General features: G+C 37.1%; 1 protein-coding gene and 1 pseudogene across 9 annotated transcripts in view; both read right to left on the bottom strand.

The window, feature by feature from the left end:
* Positions 1-3,565: 3,565 nt before the first annotated feature.
* On the bottom strand, positions 3,566-5,454 carry LOC118628240 (annotated as a pseudogene).
* A 1,508-nt stretch (positions 5,455-6,962) lies between these two features.
* Positions 6,963-18,684, bottom strand: part of PPP4R3A (protein phosphatase 4 regulatory subunit 3A) — a 48,350-nt gene continuing 36,628 nt past the window's right edge. For 7 of the 9 annotated variants that reach the window (XM_036259007.1, XM_036258999.1, XM_036259039.1 and 4 more), the window contains 5 exons: positions 15,347-15,516; positions 14,385-14,527; positions 13,542-13,732; positions 12,891-13,117; positions 10,243-11,479 (listed from right to left, as the gene is read on the bottom strand). In XM_036259007.1, coding sequence (XP_036114900.1) covers positions 11,369-11,479; positions 12,891-13,117; positions 13,542-13,732; positions 14,385-14,527; positions 15,347-15,516 — 842 coding nt within the window. In that variant the 3' untranslated portion in view covers positions 10,243-11,368. Of the gene's footprint in view, positions 7,002-8,507; positions 8,535-10,242; positions 11,480-12,890; positions 13,118-13,541; positions 13,733-14,384; positions 14,528-15,346; positions 15,517-18,684 lie in introns of those variants that run through there. The other 2 variants (XM_036259018.1, XM_036259026.1) reach the window with 2 other exon arrangements.

Genomic DNA, 18,684 nt, shown 5'->3' with positions numbered 1-18,684 from the left:
GCTGCCTCTCCAGCCCTTGCCCGATGCCAAACAACTCAGTTCTTTTCCATATGTCTCTGGTGTTTTTCAAGCTGCCTCCCCAACAGTGGAGCCTGGAGGGAGTAGGTCTGAGCAAGTCTGTGTGCAGGACCTTTAAGAGGAGCTGCCTGGGGCTCCAGAAGCTTCAGCCTCCCTCAGCCTAAGTTGCACTGGTTTTTACAGCCAGAAGTGATGGGGATTCTCTTCTTGGCAGTGGAACCCTGAGTTGGGGGCCTGGTGTGGGAGGGGGACCCCTCACTCCTCAGGGAGGACCTTCCCAGCTGAGGTCTCCCTCCTAATTTTTATCCACCACAAGTGGTTGTGGGGCCAGCCCGTCCATGCCTACGTCCCTCCTACCAGTCTCAGTGTGGCTTCTACTTTAATTTCATAGTTGTAGGACTTCCATTCAGCTGGATGTCAGGCGGCTCTGAGTGATGGTTGTTCTGTAGTTGTAATTTTGATGTGGTTGTGGGAGGAGGCAATACCGCATTTACCTACACCCCCATCATGACCAGAAGTCAGTTGTTTTTTTTCTCTTGGTTTTGTTTTGATAGTAGCCATCCTAATGGGTTTATGGTGGTATCTTATTGTAGTTCTGATTTGTATTTTCCTAATGATTAATGATGTTCAGTCTTCTTTCTTGTGTTTATTAACAATTCATATATCTTTTTTGGAGAAATGTCTATTTCAGGCCTTTGCCCTTTTTTGAATGGGGTTTTTCATTAAATTGTAGTTGTTTTATATATATTCTTGATATTAATCCTGTATCAAATTCGCAAATATTTTCTCCAATTCTGTGGGTTAGCTTTTACTTTGTGGATAGTGTCTCCTGACGAACAAAATTTTAAAATTTTCATGAAGTCCAATTTGTCTACTTTTTCTTTTATTGGATTTGCTTTTGGTGTCATGTCCAAGAAATCATTGCCAAATTCAATGTCATGAAGCTTTTGTTTTACGTTTTTTTCTAAGAGTTTTGTTATTTTAGGTCTTGTTTTTAGGTCCTTGATCTATTTTGAGTTAAGGTTCCAATTTCATTCTTTTGCATTTGAATATCCTGTTTTCCCAGTACCATTTGTTGAAAAGACAAGACTTTTCCCCATTAAAGGTCTTGGTACCCTTGTTAAAAATAATTTGTTCATATATGACAGGGTTTATTTCTGGACTCTATTTATTCTATTGGTCTATATGTCTGTCTTTATACCAGCACTACACTGTTTTGATGACTGTAGCTTTGTATCAGGTATAAAAAGTTTTTTTCCAGTTTTATTGAGATATAATTAACATACAGCAAAATAATTTTTTTTCCTTTATTGATTTTAGAGAGAGGAAGTTGAGAGGGAGATATAGAAACATCAATGAGAGAGAACATCAACTGGCCGCCTCCTGCATGCCTCACACTGGGGATTGAGCCAAAACCTGGGCATGTATCCTGACTGGGAATCGAACTGGCTATCTCTTGACGCATGGGTCAACGCTCAACCACTGAGCCACACCAGCTGGACATAATGATTTATTTTATTAAAAGAATTTTTTTCTTTATTGATTTTTTTAGAGAGGAAAGGAGCGGGAGAGATAGAAACATCAATGAGAGAGAACATCAACTGGTCACCCTCGGCATGCCCCCACTGGGGATTGCCCACAACCTGGGCACGTGCCCTGACTGGGAATTGAACCAGTGACCTCTTATTGAATGGGCTGATGCTCAACCACTGAGCCACACTGGCCAGGCAATTTTTAAAAATTGATTTTAAAAAGAGAGATTGAGAGAAACCATCAATGGGTTGCTTCTGATGTTTCAGCCCTGGTCAAGGACCAAACCCGAAACCTTCTTGGGGTACAGAACAATTTTCCAACCAACTGAGCCACACAGGCCAGGGCACAGCATGATTTAACTTGAACAACATGGGGGTTAGAGGTATCTAACTTTGAAATCTACAGTTCAACCAACCAACCATTGATTGAAAATGGCATTTGCAAACGGCAGTTAGAAAAAATGAGGTTGGGAATGTGAAAATACTGTTTTTGATCCTTGGTTGGTTGAATCCAGATATGACTGGGCAAAGCCTCAAATATGAAGGGCCAGCTGTATTTATTGAAAAAAAAAATACACGTGTAAGTGGACCCACACAGTTCAAACCTGTGGTGTTCAAGTGTCCACTGTACTGTAAAATGATGAAATGATTACCATTAAGTTAACATCTGTCATCTCATAGATACCAAAAAATATTTTTCGTTATGAGAACTATTAGGATCTACTCTCTTACCACCTTTCATATATACTATACAGCAATGTTAACTATAGTCATCATGTTGCACAGTACATCCCTAGTACTTATTTATCTTACAACTGGAAGTTCGTACTTTGACCCTTCCTCCAATTTCCCTTCCCCCACCTCCTGTCTTTTGGTAACCATACATCTCTTTTATGAGTTTTATTTTTTTAGATTCCACATATAAGTGAGATCACACAGTATTTGTCATTCTCTCTGACTTACTTCACTTAGCACGGCAGGATTTCCTCCTTTTTATGGCTAATATTCCCTCGTATATATCAGGGCATCCCAAAAAATGTATACACAGCTCAACAGCTGATAATTCACTTAATTCTCATTCCTTTTCAGGTTTAACTGACTTGAAATAATGAGTGATGCCAGACTAAGCTGTGAACAAAGAAAATTTATCTACTAGACTTTTTTTTAAGGAGATACATAAAGTTTGCAGTACAAAACTGGCAAGTCAAAGAATTGAGGGCAGCTATTGAAAGAGAATGGGCACAAATACTGAAGGAAATTATTCCCGATGCTTGTTATTCCATTGCTTCTTGTTATCAGCACTGCCTGTATGTTAATAAACACTTTATAATCATTCAAATTGTGTATACATTTTTGGGGACAACACACACACACACACACACACACACACACACACACTCTTCATATATCAACTTTTTTCCCATTCATCCTCCAGATTACTGTAAGTAATGCTGCTATGAACCTGGGAGTGCAGATATCTCAACATAGTGTTTTCATTTTCTATAAATATATACCCAGAAGTTTAATTGCTGGATATGGTAGTTCTAGTTTAATTTTTTGAGGACTCTCCTGTTTTCCATAGTAGCTGCACCGGTTTACAATTCTACCAACAGTATACAAGGATTCTCTTTTCTCCACATCCTCACCAGCATTTTTTGTCTTATCTAATACCAGCCGTTCAAACAGGTGTGAAGTTTTATCTCATTGTTTATTTGCATTTCCTTAATGATTAGTGATGTTGAGAATCTTTTCACGTAACTGTTGGTCATTCATATATCTTCTTTGGAAAAATGTCTTCAGGTCCTTTGCTCATTTAAAAAAAAAATTCACTTTAGTTTTTATTTTTTTTGTAAAACATAAGATGGGATGATAGGACATCTCAGAATCAGGTTCATATTCCAACTTAGTGAAAATTTATAATTTTCTCAAATACTTGTCAAATTTATCCCTAAATGTCAACCAAAATTAATTTTATCATCCTTTTGAGTTAAACAAGCAAACAACTGGGCCCACGATTTATATTACCTGTCCATTTTTCCTATATTAAACATCTACCATTGTTTAAACCCGCTAGAGTTCTTAATCCTCCATTATAGGTAGTCCTCTCTGGTTTTTCCTCCTTTGACTAAATAAGCCTAATGCTTAAGATTTTCCACTTTGGTTTCTAGCAGTACTTAGTAAAATTGTATTTCAGACTTCTTAAGTCATAGGAAAAGGAATGTACAGTTTTTGTCTCCTTTCAGAGCATGGTTGAGAGGCCACACGACCTACCATATTAGGTCCTTTCTTGCATGCATGAACTACTCTACTACCATGTATATCAAGTCCATTTTTTATAAAATCACTAACTCATTGCCGATGTATGTTCCATGAGAATAGTATTTCTTAATCAGGAGTAACCAGAGGCATTTCAGGGCAGTGGGCAGTGAAGGCCCCCATGTTGTCAGTTGAGGATTTTTCTGAAGAGAAAACCATAGTTTTATCAGATGCTCAAACAGGTCTATGATCATTCATACCTCCAAATTTTTAAGAATCACCTCACTGGATTCTCTTATTTTATAAAATTTTAATATGTGGGATTGTTCAGTACAATTTGACATCATTCAGTATCTAGTCCTGTTCCCCAAACTTCTACCACCTCTAGCAAGTTGTAATTTTATAAACAGCCAGACACTTTTATATTCTTAGGATACAATTAGACATACTACATTTCCAGCATTTAAAAGACTTTAAGTACTGTCAAATATAACTGGATTATATTTTAACACATAGTACTTCACAGAGTTCATGATTTTAAATAAAGACAAATTAAATCATATCTGAATAAATCTTCTAAGTATATTAAGGTGGTAGTGACACTTGTAATTGTTTCAAAATTGCCAAAAAGTATGTCATTTTCTTGAAATGAACTTGGCACAGAAGGCAGCAGAGGACCTTAGGAGTGTCTGAATCCCCCTTGGTCAATGGTATTTGACAACACTGGCGAAACCTAGAGCACAGCAAGTTCAGTGAAAGGCCGGTGAAGCTACAGCATAGCCAGTAGAGACCATCACACTGTCGCAGCAACTGAAATCATCAATATGGATACTGCCCAAACTATGTAACATGTCTAAAAATGATACATTCCAATTTTTTGCAGAGCAAACATCTCTACTATTAATAAATTGATGATACCAACAGAGACAGGCAGAATCCAAATGGACTCCAGTGCAGCGAGGTCAGGAAACCACAGAACCCTACCAGTAGCTAACTGCTCCTGCGCTAAAATTCCAGAGCAACAGACATGAAGATCCACATTGGAAGCTGAATCCAGACCAACACTGTGGCTTTGAATGGGTGGCAGTTATCCCAAACATACAGCTCAGAAACAAGCCTCCAGATATTCTTTAGATAAGTGAGCCTGGCAGCTCTTTTGGACCATCCCAGCTGATTTGCAAGAACTGCAACTTCTTGGTTAAGGTGCCATGCAATGTTTTTTTTTTTTTTTTTTACTTGATTTCTGGTTGCCTATTTTCTACCTACCTTGGCCAGAATGTAGTGCTGGTAGGCTGTAGAGGCAGTGTGACGGTGCTGTGCAGGGCCTCGGTGTTGAGAAGGATGCTGCCCCATCAGGGCAGGCCCATGGTGCTGTGCACGCCAAGCATCATCTCATCCGTGCCTGCACAGGTGCCGAAGTGACCAGGGCCTCGTACCAGCAGCCTGTGCCACCACCAGTTAGGACCAGCGTAAACTGCAAGTCCTGGCCCCAGCTGTGGGCCAGCACAGAATGTGTGCTCCAGGGCCGAGCCCAATATGCCCCTTTGCCCATTAAAATTTTTTTTTTCTTTATTGATGTTAGAGAGGAGATAGAAACACTGATGTTGAACATCAATTGGCTGCCTCCTGCATGGTCCACACTGGGGATCAAGCCTACAACCTAAGCATGTGCCCTGATCGGAATTAAACCGGCAACCTCTTGGTGCATGCGTCAATGCTTAACCACTGAGCAACACGGGCTGGGCCTCTGCCCATTTTTAAATTGAATTTTGCTTTTTGGGGTTTTTTTTGCTATTGAGTTCTACTAAGTTCTTTATATATTTTGGATAATGACCTCTTATTAAATGATTAGTAAATATTCTCTCCCATTCATTAGGCTTTTTCATTGTTGATTACCTCCTTTGTAATGTAGAAATTTTTACTTGTAGTCCCATTTAAAAATTTTTGCTTTTGGTGTCAGATCCAAAAAAGTCACCAACACTGATGTCAAGGACCTTACCACCTGTTTTGTTCTGGTGAATTCTACCTATGTACCTAACCACCATCTATGTTGCTGTACTAAAAGCTATACAGAGAATCACATAATTCTGGGCCTGCCATCTAGTAACTGCATCCCAGGAAATATACCAAGATGTTAATGTTTAAGAGCATAAGATTTGTAAACATCAACCAACAGATGAGTGTTCTGTGAAATCCATAGGTCATGGCTAGGTCCAGTGATAAAAGTCAAGGGTCTGTACTTAGACATGTGAAGACCTATGACCAATAAGGGAAAGAGTTAGAGGTGCTAGAGCCAGGAATGAACAGACTAGAAAAGTTTAAATAAAATAAAAACTAAGGTAATTTTCTGAACCTAAAATACCCTGTTTCTGCTAACCTAAGGCTCAGAAGTACAAGTCTTGAGTTCTGCCTTTATATCCACAAGAGGGAATTTTATGGTCAAGAATGATTAACACACAATACAGTGGACAGATGGCATGTTGTAAAATTGTGTACCTGAAACCTGTAACTTTGTTAACCAGTTTCCACTTCAATAAATCCAATTTAAAGAAGAAATCAAACTTTCTCATAATTGTTTTTTAATCTTCACCCAAGGGTTATGTACATTTGTTTTCAGAGACAAATGTCAATGTCAAAGAGAAAGATACATCGGTTGCCTCACATACACACCCCAACCTGGGATCCGGCCCACAACCTGGGTATGTGCCCTGACAGGGAATCAAACTTTTTTTTAATCCTCACTCGAGGACATTTTTGCATTTATCTCCAGATACAGGAGAGAAGGAGGGAAGAGAAAGTCACATTGAGTGGTTGTCACCCACACAACCCCAAATGTGGCTGGGATCAAACTGCAACCGAGGTAACGTGCCCTTAGTGGGAACTGAACTTGGGACTCTCTGGTCCGCAGGCCGACGCTCTAATCGCTAAGCCAAAGTGGCCAGGGCTGAAATTTTGACTGTTCAAGGGCATCAGCTAACTTTCCCAGTCTGTATATTCTGTGTGTGTATAACCATCTTTCCATCATTCATCCAGTAAACATTTGGAGATCTACCTGTGGGCTTGTGTCATGCTAGGCACTGGGAATACAAGGTTGAAAAAAGCAAGAACATACCCTTCAAGGACGGAGTGCCAGGGAATACTTCTGAACTTTGAAAGGTGAGTATGACTTCATCAGCAGGCAAGGCAGGAAGGGCACTGAGAGAGGCACACAACACGTTATAGGAGTCTTTTAGGGCACAGTATGATTGGGTCAGGGACATACAAGTGATGTGGCTGGGCTGGAGATTGGGAAGATGCATACTCAAGGTGAAACCTAGTGAATCCCAGCATTTAATGGGTAAAGAATAGAGCTATGAAAACAGAAAACGGCCATTAATGTTAAAGCACATGGTGCACTAGAAGCCAAGAGAAAAAGATCAAGGAGACAGTGGATAGTAAGTAGTAAATGCTGCTGAAGTGTCAAGTAATATAAGAATGGAAAGGGGTCCCCTGAATTGGCAGGCAGTATGTGACCTACACCAGGCAGTTTTTGCAATGGTGGGAATAGAGAAGTAAAACAAAAACCCATTTAGCATCATGGTGAAGAAATCACTATTCGCTATGAGTCCATGGAATAACTTATCTAGGAGAGTGAAAAGGTCAAGGAAAGCTGTCTCCAACCACAGCTATTTTAAGGAACAAGACATATGACTCCAGTAGTTAAGACATTTATCTATCTGAAGAGAGGCTAAACAGTTTCATTCTAAAGAGCCATGAAGCATTATGGTCAAGAAGAGAAAAATCAAATCGACTTAACATTGGGTATCACAACATACAGATGATTGCCCCATTGCCTCACGTTGCCTCAATGTCCCAGTATAATGGTAGACAGTAATTCATCCCTTAAAATTTTTATAATCCTCTTGCTTGAAATGTGTAACACAAAGTTATATAACCTTGTTTGTAAGAACTTTGAAGATCATTAGTTTTCCTTGAAATTAAAAAAAATGTTTATGGTAAATACTAGAAATTGTAGATAATCTTAAGTTTTTCACTTCAAGAATTCTTTCAGTTTAAGTTTGTTGTTTTAATAGAGGTTTTTGCTGCCCTGGTCAGTTTGGATCAGTGGTTGGAGTATCAGATTGCAGACCAGCGAGTCATGGGTTCGATTCCAGTCAAGGGCACGTACCTCGGTTGTGGTTTGTCCCTAGCCCTGGTCGGGGCTGTGCGGACAACCAGTCAATGTGTCCCTCTCACATCAATGCTTCTCTCTCCCTCCCTCCCTCACACTCTATCTGAAGATAAATAGGAAAATATCCTCGGGTGAGGATTTAAAAAACAAAACAAAAGAGGTTACTTAAATCAAGTTAAGAACAAAACCAGAGCCCTGGCCAGTGTTGCTCTGTGGTTAGAGTCAGCCCTCGCACTGAAGGGTCTCAGGTTCAATTCCTGGTCAAGGGCATGTACCTGGGGTTGCAGGTTCAATCCCAGGCTGGGGTGCCTGTGGGAGGCAACCAATTGATGTGTCTCTCTCTCCCTTCCTTTCCACTCTCTCTAAAAAAAAAATCAATGGAAAAAATATCCTTAGGTGAGGATTAACAACAACAAAAAAGAACAAAACCAGAAGGAGTGCCCCCCCCCACCTCCCCATTTCCAAATTCACAAAAACTGACTTACAATTTGGAGTTACTGGGGACAAAGTGTAGAATCTAAATACAATCAGGCAAGGAAAAGCCATCAGACTTTTATCTGTCCAAAAAAAAAAAAAGCCAGATAGTGGAATCTATAAACAAACTAAAACAAAAAGCCAGGGTAGCATTTCTGGACAAGTCAGGAAGTCAAGGTGTTTCCTGCAGCAATTACAATCTGTCTTTTCAGAAATCATCTAGTAATCACTGAGAAGTATTTTTCCCCCATTTTAAACATTACAAATGAGCAAAAGAATCAGTATCATTAAAATAGAAAATAATCTATTCACATCATTGTATCAATTATCAAGACAATATCTATGCTTAAGAGCATGGACTTCTGAGTCAGATGGAACTGTGTCAATTCAAGTCATATTTCTAGCTAATAGTCTTTTTGCTAATTTATTGTTAACAGTCCCCTCAATGAAATGACAAGCTATTTTAGACCTCATTTATCCTATTATAGCAACTTGTGCCAAGTTTCTGCTTTAGTAATTATAATCACTAAGGAAACACAACAGTCCATCAATGAAAGAGCATCTCTTAAATGTCCAAGGCCAACAGTATCTTAAAAAAAAAAATACACACACACACACATATACATATGTATGTGTGTGTGTGTATATATATATATATATATATATCCTCACCCGAGGACATTTTTGCATTTATTTTTAAATAGAGCAGGAGAGAGAGGGAGGAAGAGAGAAACAACATGAGAGAGACACATTGAGTGCTTGCCAACCACACGACCCCAACTGGGGCTGGGGACAAACCGCAACCGAGGTACATGCCCTTAGCGGGAACCGAACCCAGGACTCTCCAGTCTGCGGGCCGATGCTGTAACTGCTGAGCTAAACCAGCCAGGGCATTCATATGGTACTTTCTAGGTAACGAAGACATAATATAATTAATTAAAATCCTATTAAGTTTTTCTTCTTTATTTGCAAGACTCGATGATCAACTTCAATTATTAATAGACTCAGCAGTAGCCCTATACTATAGTGAAATACATTTAAACCCTTCAAGTTAATTATGCAAAGTTTAAAAAAAACTGTTTTTTGTTAATCCTCACCCAAGGATATTTTTCCATTAATTTTTAGATAGAGAGGGAGGGAGGTGGGGGAAAAAAGAGAGACAGAGAAAGAGAGAGAGAGAGAGAGAACCACCAATGTGAAAGGCACACATTGGTTGCGAACCCAACCCAAGACTCTTTGGTCGGAGGGCCAATGCTCTAACTGCTAAGTGAAACCAGCCAGGGCATACACTCAAAGTTTCTATGAAAAAGTAATTAGCTAACAACAAAACTCTTTTTATGACTAGAGCAAATGTTGCTTTCTTGTTTTCTATTATCGAACTATTCAATATAACCTTGTTTTTGATACCATAAATTAGAATTTACTGAAGACTAAAGCAAAGGAAATGCTTAGATGCACACAGTGCTTAACAGCTACTCAAAGTATATAATACTTAAAACAATATCCTTTCCTGGATATGAATTTTTATACACATTTGCAAATATATTCTTCAATAAGTTCTAAAATCTTCACTTAAAGTGAGAATATGTGAAATTGAGACACTTATTTTCATTTCCTCAAAAGAATTTTAGCACACCTAAGACAACAAAAAGAACCTACTTAAAAATACTGCTTTAATAAGGTAATATCTGATGGTCCTCTGGCCAGGTATTTATTTAGGAACCACCACCTTCAACTCCAACTGGTATTCCAAAGGAAGTTAAAAAAAAAAGAAACATACAACTAATACAATTTCTCTTACTCTTCACTTTTTTTTATTATTCAAAAGTCAGATGTTATTTTTAAATCATCCATCCTCAATTTTGATTTAATGTACCGTCATTTTCCCAAGATATGAAGTTTCAGATTCTCTTTGGAATACTAATTTCACGGTTCTAGGTTTAACAAAACTGTTGAAATTTTAAATTCCACTCTACTTCCCTGAATTCTCAAGACAACTGCTGATGTAAATTTTAATATAAAATATTTTAGTCACAAAATAGTATTGCTTTTGTATGCACATAGTTGTAAGATTACTTTGCTTTTGTCAATAAAAACTATACCATCTTTCATAAAACTCTAAACAAATTAAGAACTGTGATGTAGAACAAAAATTACACAGGGTAAAACAGGTACCAGCACAACGTTAGGTTATATTACATCAAAAAAAGTTTTAATGGTCCCAAATATATATACTCAACTAAGCATACACTCAGGGGAGCAAAACAAAAACAAAATGAAACAAAAATTATGACACGAATGACCACACCTAGAATTCCACTCAATCTTTAATCAAGTAGGGACAAATCCCCACTTAAAAAAAAAATCTGCAGTTCAAAGGGCAAAGGGAACAGATAAAAAAGAGGAAACTTTATATTCGCCCCTCCCCCATAGGTTTTCCAAACCTGTTGTAGCTTGACTAAAATGTTCAGAATGTACGATTTTAAAGGCAGGTCTCTTTATACAAAGAAACTGCTGGCATTCTTAACTAATGAAGAATTAAGGCCGAAAAGCCTATTCTTCTGAGTCCCAAACATGGTCCGAGAAAGCATATTCTGATTGTAGCAACTGACCAGTCAATCCAGAGTTCCACTTACAAAACCCCTGCCCTGTTGGCTTTATGTTTCCATTTCCTTCCCTGAGAAAAGGGCAATGTGTGGTCCAAGCTGGAGAGCTCAAAGGCTTACGTCCTTCCCCTAATGTGTAATATCCCCTCCTCCTGCTCCATTGAATTGGCACTTGATGAGCAGAAGTCAAGTGTGTGAGGCTGATCTGTATCAGTCATTCACAAGAGACCACTGCTTTGTTGTGGATTCTGTAGGGGTAGGGGTAGAGAACCAGTTTTTCAACAGGTACTGATTGTAGGCAGTTGCCATTATTATGACTCAAACTTTGCTTTCTTTGACAATGGTAGCATGTCTTCCTTGTCTTCATCCTCATCATCATCTTCATCATCATCAGGATAATCTACCAAACCCACCAGGCCTCCCTGTTTAGAAACAAGGATTATTTAAAGAAAACATATTTTCAACAAGTTCTAAGTCTGGATAAAGGATACAGACTTCCACCCCCCCCCCCCCTCAATATATAACTGTGGTTGTTTCTGGGTGGTGAAATTACATATAATGGCAATTTATTATTTTTATATAGTTCCTAAATTTTCCAGAGTAAAACATAAAATTTTCAGTAGTTTATAATCCTAGTAAATCACCCAGGATATAAAAACATTAATGATTAAATTAAAAAAAATTTTTTTTTAAATCCTCACCTGAGGACATTTTTGCATTTATCTTCAGATAGAGCAGGAGGGAGAGAGTGGAGAAAAGAGAGAGAGAGAGAGACACATCGAATGGTTGCCACCCACACAACCCCAGCCGGGGCCAGGGACAACGAGGTATGTGCCCTTAGCAGGAACCGAACCCAGGACTCTGGTCCATGGGCTGACATTGTAACTGCTAAGCCAAACTGGCCAGGGCAAATTTTAAACGTTTTTAAGATTAACAATGCATTAAAAAGTTTTAAACAAAGTCTATATAGTATCAAAATAAACTACAGAAGATAGACCACTAGAAATGAGGGCAGGCAGACTATCAGACATTAGGAAAGTGATTCAGTTCTGTCCCCTCCCCATCATTTCATCTGCACTTCCTTGACCCTGCTCACCAGAAACCACTGTAGCTCACTTTGTTTAGATGACTGGTGAAAAATTCACACTGTTCTTGCCCTCAGCCTGCCCCTTCATCTCAGCATTTCTCACATTCACTTTTAGCTCTTAAGGGCCTCCTGCTCACACCAGAGGAATGATCGTGTGTGGAAGGGCATTCTATTCCTGATTTAGATCAATGAATCCCAAATGCCAGTCTGTTAGGCTAGTCCCAGGAAGCATAAGGCAACCAAAAGGAAACCAATTTAATTCTGAGATTATGTCATTCCTACATTTTTGGTGTTAAAATTTAGATTTTTTTAAAAAAATATGAAATGTTACTACTATTAAATGGTTAATTCTTTTTTTATAAACCTTGCTTGGCAAAATAAAGTTAGGAGTGTCTAGATATTTAAATTATCTTTTTCCACCAGTTTTAATTTTGGTATTAATTGGGAAAATTGATAAAAAGTAACTTAAACTTTTAAATTCCTATACATGTTTTGACACATACAAATCTGAACCTGAGGTTCTAAATTGCAAATAACCAAAACTAGAAAATATTCAGACTTCTGTATCGATTACAAAAACTTTCAGAAAATTCTCAACTTTAGGTAAGTTCAGATGATGTGGGAGAATGATTCTCTAGTTCACAAATGTTGTGTCAGTTCTAAAAGACAGTAACCAAAGAGTTTCTCAGTCACAATTATTGTTGAGAAAGCTTAAATTAGATAGGCCTGATGGTAAAAAAATGTACCTTGGTAGTAATAGCTGCCGTCTGAGACGTATTTTTAGGGACTGATCCAGGAGAGCCTGGAGATCCTGGGGATCCAGGCGATCCTGGGGATCCAGGCAGGTTTGTTGCAGGTGACTGGCTGGTGAGGTTAGTCTTTGTCCCACTAGAGAGGGAAAGCTTGAAACTTGGGCTCTGCCGGCCGGAAAGATTTGTTTTCAGAAGCACCTCCTTTTCCTCACTTTCTTTTACTAAAAATAAGAATGTTGTCAATAGTTGTCAACCATACTCATTTTTTAAAAATCTCCCAAATGAGGTGACACTAAAACACAAATGGTTTACTCCTCCTGCTAGGGAGAAATGCCGAAGATCAATTTCTGAACAAAGTCTATTTAGCAAAATACTAAACACCATAACCCACTGGATTTTACCAGTGAGAAGGAATGAAACCTGCAATATTATATACAGTGTTCCTACCCTTCCTGAAATATTTCTCCTTACTTAAAATAATTTAGTTTATATCTTCAGCTATTAATTCACACTCTATAAAACAACAAAGTCTTCAAAAATCTATGCTGTCAAACATACAAATTAGATACTAATCATTGTGTCCAGAAATAACAATAAACCTAGAGTGAGAAAGACTTCACTTCCTTGCCCATCTTTTCAACCTACATTTCTTCCTTTCCATGAATTTACTTATTGGATCCATAATATCATCATCATTTTTAGCTTTGTCAGATGGAGACACCACAGCTTCTCCATCTTCCATGTCATCTTCATCTGTGTTGAACCACATCTCTTCTTCATCTTCAAGTGTTCTGGCATCTCTTCGATATCTATGATTCCTCAAAATGGAACGCATACTGTGAGTAAAAGAAGAAGGCAGAGTAAACGAACTCATAAAAACTTCATTAGATAGTCTTTGAGGACTGTTCTGAACTAGACGTAATATTAATAGATGAATGGAATAAAACAGATTTATACAGCAAGACTGAAAAAACAGATTTTACCCAACATATAATAATTTATAAACACATTCTGCCATATCTAGTATTAACTAATAGTACAACTGTCCAAATTGTACTATTATAGGTAAGTTATTAAACTTAATATTAGAAATTAACAAGTCATAATTTATGGATTTAAAAATATACTATAAGTATGTGACTTCAGCTACTCAAGAAAATGTACAAGATTTTAAAAAATAATTTTTAACCTTAAAGTAATTCAAACCAAGACTTAGTTGTTTGAACATGTGAAGCCTCAGTGCCACCTAAGTGGCATTCTTTGCTTTTTCATTATCTGGCTTGACATATGCCTGAGAAAGAGCCCACAGATCATATTCACCTACACCTTCAGGAAAACACACTGACCATTATCTAGAACACTACAACCACTGCTCACTACCTACTGTTTCCTCCTCCCACACCAAACCAAAAGGCACAACACAAGCAAAAAAGCCACTGCCACACAACTTGTCACTGAGTGAACAGGTTCAAATACGTGGTAATTTACCTGTCAAGTTTGGGATTATCTTGCCTTTCTCTTTGTTGTTCAAATCTCAATTTTAACCCTTTAAATGTCTGTACATAATCTACATCTTCCAGTGCTTTCCAGTAATTTTCAATGACATGAGCAGTCAATGATTTTATATCTTCCTATAGAAAATTGTAATAAAAAATGAGATGAAATGTTATTTTAGAAAGATATGACTTCACTGTAGTGAATTGACAAACCCACCCAAAATAGTTTAACTTCATAAAATTATAATACTACCTTAGAGATCATCAAACAATGAAAATGGGCATACTATATTGGGTACTTCAGTAGTCTCCAGCATTATCTGTGGGTCTTTCCAAAGTAAATGCCCAGGTACAGATCTGTACTCAGTATGTCTGTGGTGGGATCTGGGCACATGTATTTTAAATCACACTAAAGTGCTGGAGATGGACAGTGGTAATGGTTGTACAACAATGTGAATGCACTTAATGCCACTGAATTTATATACTTAAAAATGGTTAAAACAGAAAATTTTATATTATGTGTATTTTACCATAATTTTTTTAAAAGCATGCCACAGATCATTCTCACACACCAATATTTGAGAGCAACTAGCCTAATGTGTTATTAAAGAATCAAAAACAGTTGGTTATGAAATTGCTTTAGAAATACATGCGGGAACGTAAAAAAAGTTACACAATACCACAACCAAATACTTATCTATCAACTGTAATTTTACTTTCTTAAAATGATTACCATGACAGTATTAAAGCTATCCTATAAAAAGAAGTCATAGCTGCTGAGATATTATTTTGGTTTTTATTAGTTTGAATTGAATCTCTCATAAGCTTTTAATTTTTCTTTTAAAAATTCTCTTCAAATATAATAATCTCAAATAAGACATAGTACCAATAATGCATATTCAAATTTCTCAAACAATTAAAACCAAAATCTAACTTAAAAAGTACAGAACCTACCACTCTAATAAATTCAAACATCTCTATTATGGCAGAATTCATCAGATTGTAGCGGGATCCATTGTTGAGAAATGCTTTGACTACTGGTTCAAACAAAAAACTTTTCATTATGTAGCGGTTGTAAAACTCATCTTTTAATCCAATAATCTTTCTCTTAAAACGAAGAGCACCTGAAACAAAGAGGCATTATTCAAATTATATACCACACTTTCATGTTTTAGACTTACAAACACACACACACACACACACAAACTGTTTAATAAATATAATTCTTCGTGTAGTGATGCTACTGATTCCAGAAGTGTGAACCTAAAGGATTACAAAAGGGTTATCAGAAAAATTACTACTACTTACTAAAAGTAGTGAATGTTATCATAGAACACAAGTCTTAAAGAGCCAGAAAAATTCTGGAAGTTACTAACGACCAAAATGTAGTTTACAGCTGAAATAGGAGCTAAGATAGGGCTAATAAATAAATTAACCTATCATACTACTTGAGAATTCTAAGCATATTCTTTTATGTATACCACCTTCACTTCAGTAAAAAAAAGACTTTTATTTAGGGCAATGCACTGGTATAATTTATAATTTGATCATTATTTTTGGACACCTATTATTTTGCATCAGAATTCTTCATGGGTTGCATTGGTTTATTTGTGGGTGTGTTTGTAGAAATGCTATAAACCACAAAAATCTGCATGACCCAAATTTGCCTTCCCAGTTTAGAAATAAATTGAGGATGTAGTTTTTAAAATGTGGTTCTCTGTACTTATTATAGCGAGTATGCTTTTTAATTTTTTTATAGCTTTCCTTTTTACAATTAATTAGGCTTTAACTTACAGATTAAAAAGTATATTTACATCTTGAGGTATGGGGAGTAAGTCACCATTCATCAAGATCCAAATATACACAAACAGCTAGACTTCAACAAAGCCCTCTTTACCTAAATGGAATTATCAGTAAGTTAATGCCCCAGTTATTGTAAACAGTTCAAAAAAGCATACTCACTTCATGCAGTCACATCGTCTTCGGTTGGCAAGATTAAATATTGTGTTTGTATTTTGGTTTCTTTGGAGATCATGGAAGTGGCTCGTTAAATTGCCAATTTGTTATTAATCAAGTCCTTCATGAGCAGGTAGCCAGGCAACCATGCTGACACGGTTTCTGGGTGGGAAGGCAGAGGAGTAAAGCAGCTCAATTTTTCTTTAGTTGGCAAAAAAGAGGTGCACAAGTGAATGCCCAGTCAGGTACAGTTGATTATAAACTGCCTTAACAATCCAACTTTAAGAGTGTTTCTTTCTAAAGAGACACTCTGGGCAGGGAATTTCAAAAGTTTATAGAATAGTAATTGCATTTTATTTTGTAAGCTACTGAATATTTTCAAATACATAAGCATGGTGAAATAAGACATTTTAAACAATAAGAGGCATCTTTCTGTGTCTTAAGTCAAACCAGAACATGGGTTTATTTTCCCAAAAGAATGATTTTAGATTTTGGCTTTTCTTTTAATGTTATTAGACAAATGAATTTAGTGAGGTCGTTCCATTTGTTAAAATAAAAATCAGTACTTTAGAGCTCATACTACTAAGGCCAAATTTTAAACTTTTGGTAACTGAGGCAAGAGCTATTAAGAATTGGTACTCCAACTCTGCAGGCTTTGTGGAGACTTGTGTCCTACCATAACACACACTAACTGAACCCTGAGGTCTGCATGCAGTTCCTAGGTTAGTGAAAAGAAGCTCCCTTCCTAGAATTCACTAAGACTAAGGGTATGAAGATGGCACCACCATCTCCACAAGAGTAGTTCTGTTCAGAAACTGCTCATGTAGAGAGGAAGTAGTTCTAAAGGTCTTTTTGTTTGGCTGCTCATTTCCATTTGCCCTCGTTTATTTTTTATCAAGAAATGTGTTGTTTCCACTCAAACCCGTCCCCAAAAAGAAACCTGCATCAAAAATATCCAACCACTATTCTTTGCTGCTGAATAAAAAACTGCTTTCAAACATTTACCAGTGCGTTCTGTGAAGTCAAGGTGGGTTTTAGAGAAAGGTATTGGGATAGGTCAAATTGGTATAACAATAAAATTTTCAATATAAAGTGCACTCTGCTTCCACTCGCATCTCTAACCGTCATTAACATGCCAGCATCCTTTTGTGCTTAGTTTCAATCATCTCTAAAACAAGTAATCAGTCTTTACAACATAAGATTTCATGTAATAACTTTGAGACTTTATGCCTCCCTCCTATGTAACTAACTAAAGGTTAAGTAACAGCATCTCTAACAAAATTTTTATCTCATTCCTTATAGATTTCCATATTTTTTAACAAAAATACAAACATAAAAGTATGAGCTAAAAGGCTTACAATGTCTGATCCAAGAACCCTGAAAAGGCCAAGAAACAAGACTGATATTACGTACGCGCGCGCGTGTGTGTGTATCTAACCTATAAAGACTGTTTTGAAAGTATTGCTGGTCTCACCTATAGTATTTAAATATGACAAAAGTATACTAATCAAGAAGTAGCAGATATAAAAAATGAAGTTCCCCCAAGTCCCCAAACTGTTTACATTTAACCACTCATTTAACTTTTGTCCTTACAAGTATGCATCTAAATTTACTTATAAAACCCTTCCTTAAAAAAGTATCCCAAATATTTTAATGTACTCCTTTCTCAGAAGACTAAAAAAATCTTAAATCTTCTCAAATTTATACTTAGTTCTTTTAGAAATCCTTGATAAAAACTCCTGCATACTGCAAAGCCAGTCCTAAAGAGCTCATTCCAAATGACTGGCATCTTCTTTCGGAAGCTACTTATATTCTCAATCCTGGGGAGACAGCCACACTGAGAATAAGGTGAGAAAGAGTTAGGTTTAATTATAACTTAGTTTGGAAAATATTAACAAAGTAAAACATAACTAAGATATCTGGTATGCTAAAACTTCCTACAATATAAACTCTCATTAACTTGTAATGATTCTCTTCACAGTTCTCATTAAATTATGAAAAATTTTCTTTGCAATACTGCAAACCAAATGAGATGAGGAACTAAGGAGACCTTTCCTGCCACTCTCCCCTGGGACTCATGGTTCTCTCTATACCAAACCACTAACATACACCACACTTTTTCATATCTGTATATTTTAACTGTGTGTTCAAACAAGAATGTCACACTCTCCCATGACTAAGAGAAACTCAACTGACCTCTTCCAAAAATTTTCCTGATTTGCCTTATTTATATAGAAAATATTTTTGCCCAGCCGGTGTGGCTCAAATCCAGTGGTGGGTGTGCAGGAGGCAGCCGATTGATGTGTCTCTGTCACATAGATGTTTCTCTCCCTCTT

The sequence above is a fragment of the Molossus molossus genome, unplaced genomic scaffold (genome assembly GCF_014108415.1).
Source record: "Molossus molossus isolate mMolMol1 unplaced genomic scaffold, mMolMol1.p scaffold_m16_p_1, whole genome shotgun sequence".
NCBI lineage: Eukaryota > Metazoa > Chordata > Mammalia > Chiroptera > Molossidae > Molossus > Molossus molossus.
The sequence above is the reverse complement of the archived record's forward strand: the minus strand, read 5'-3'. Positions and strand labels throughout refer to the sequence as shown.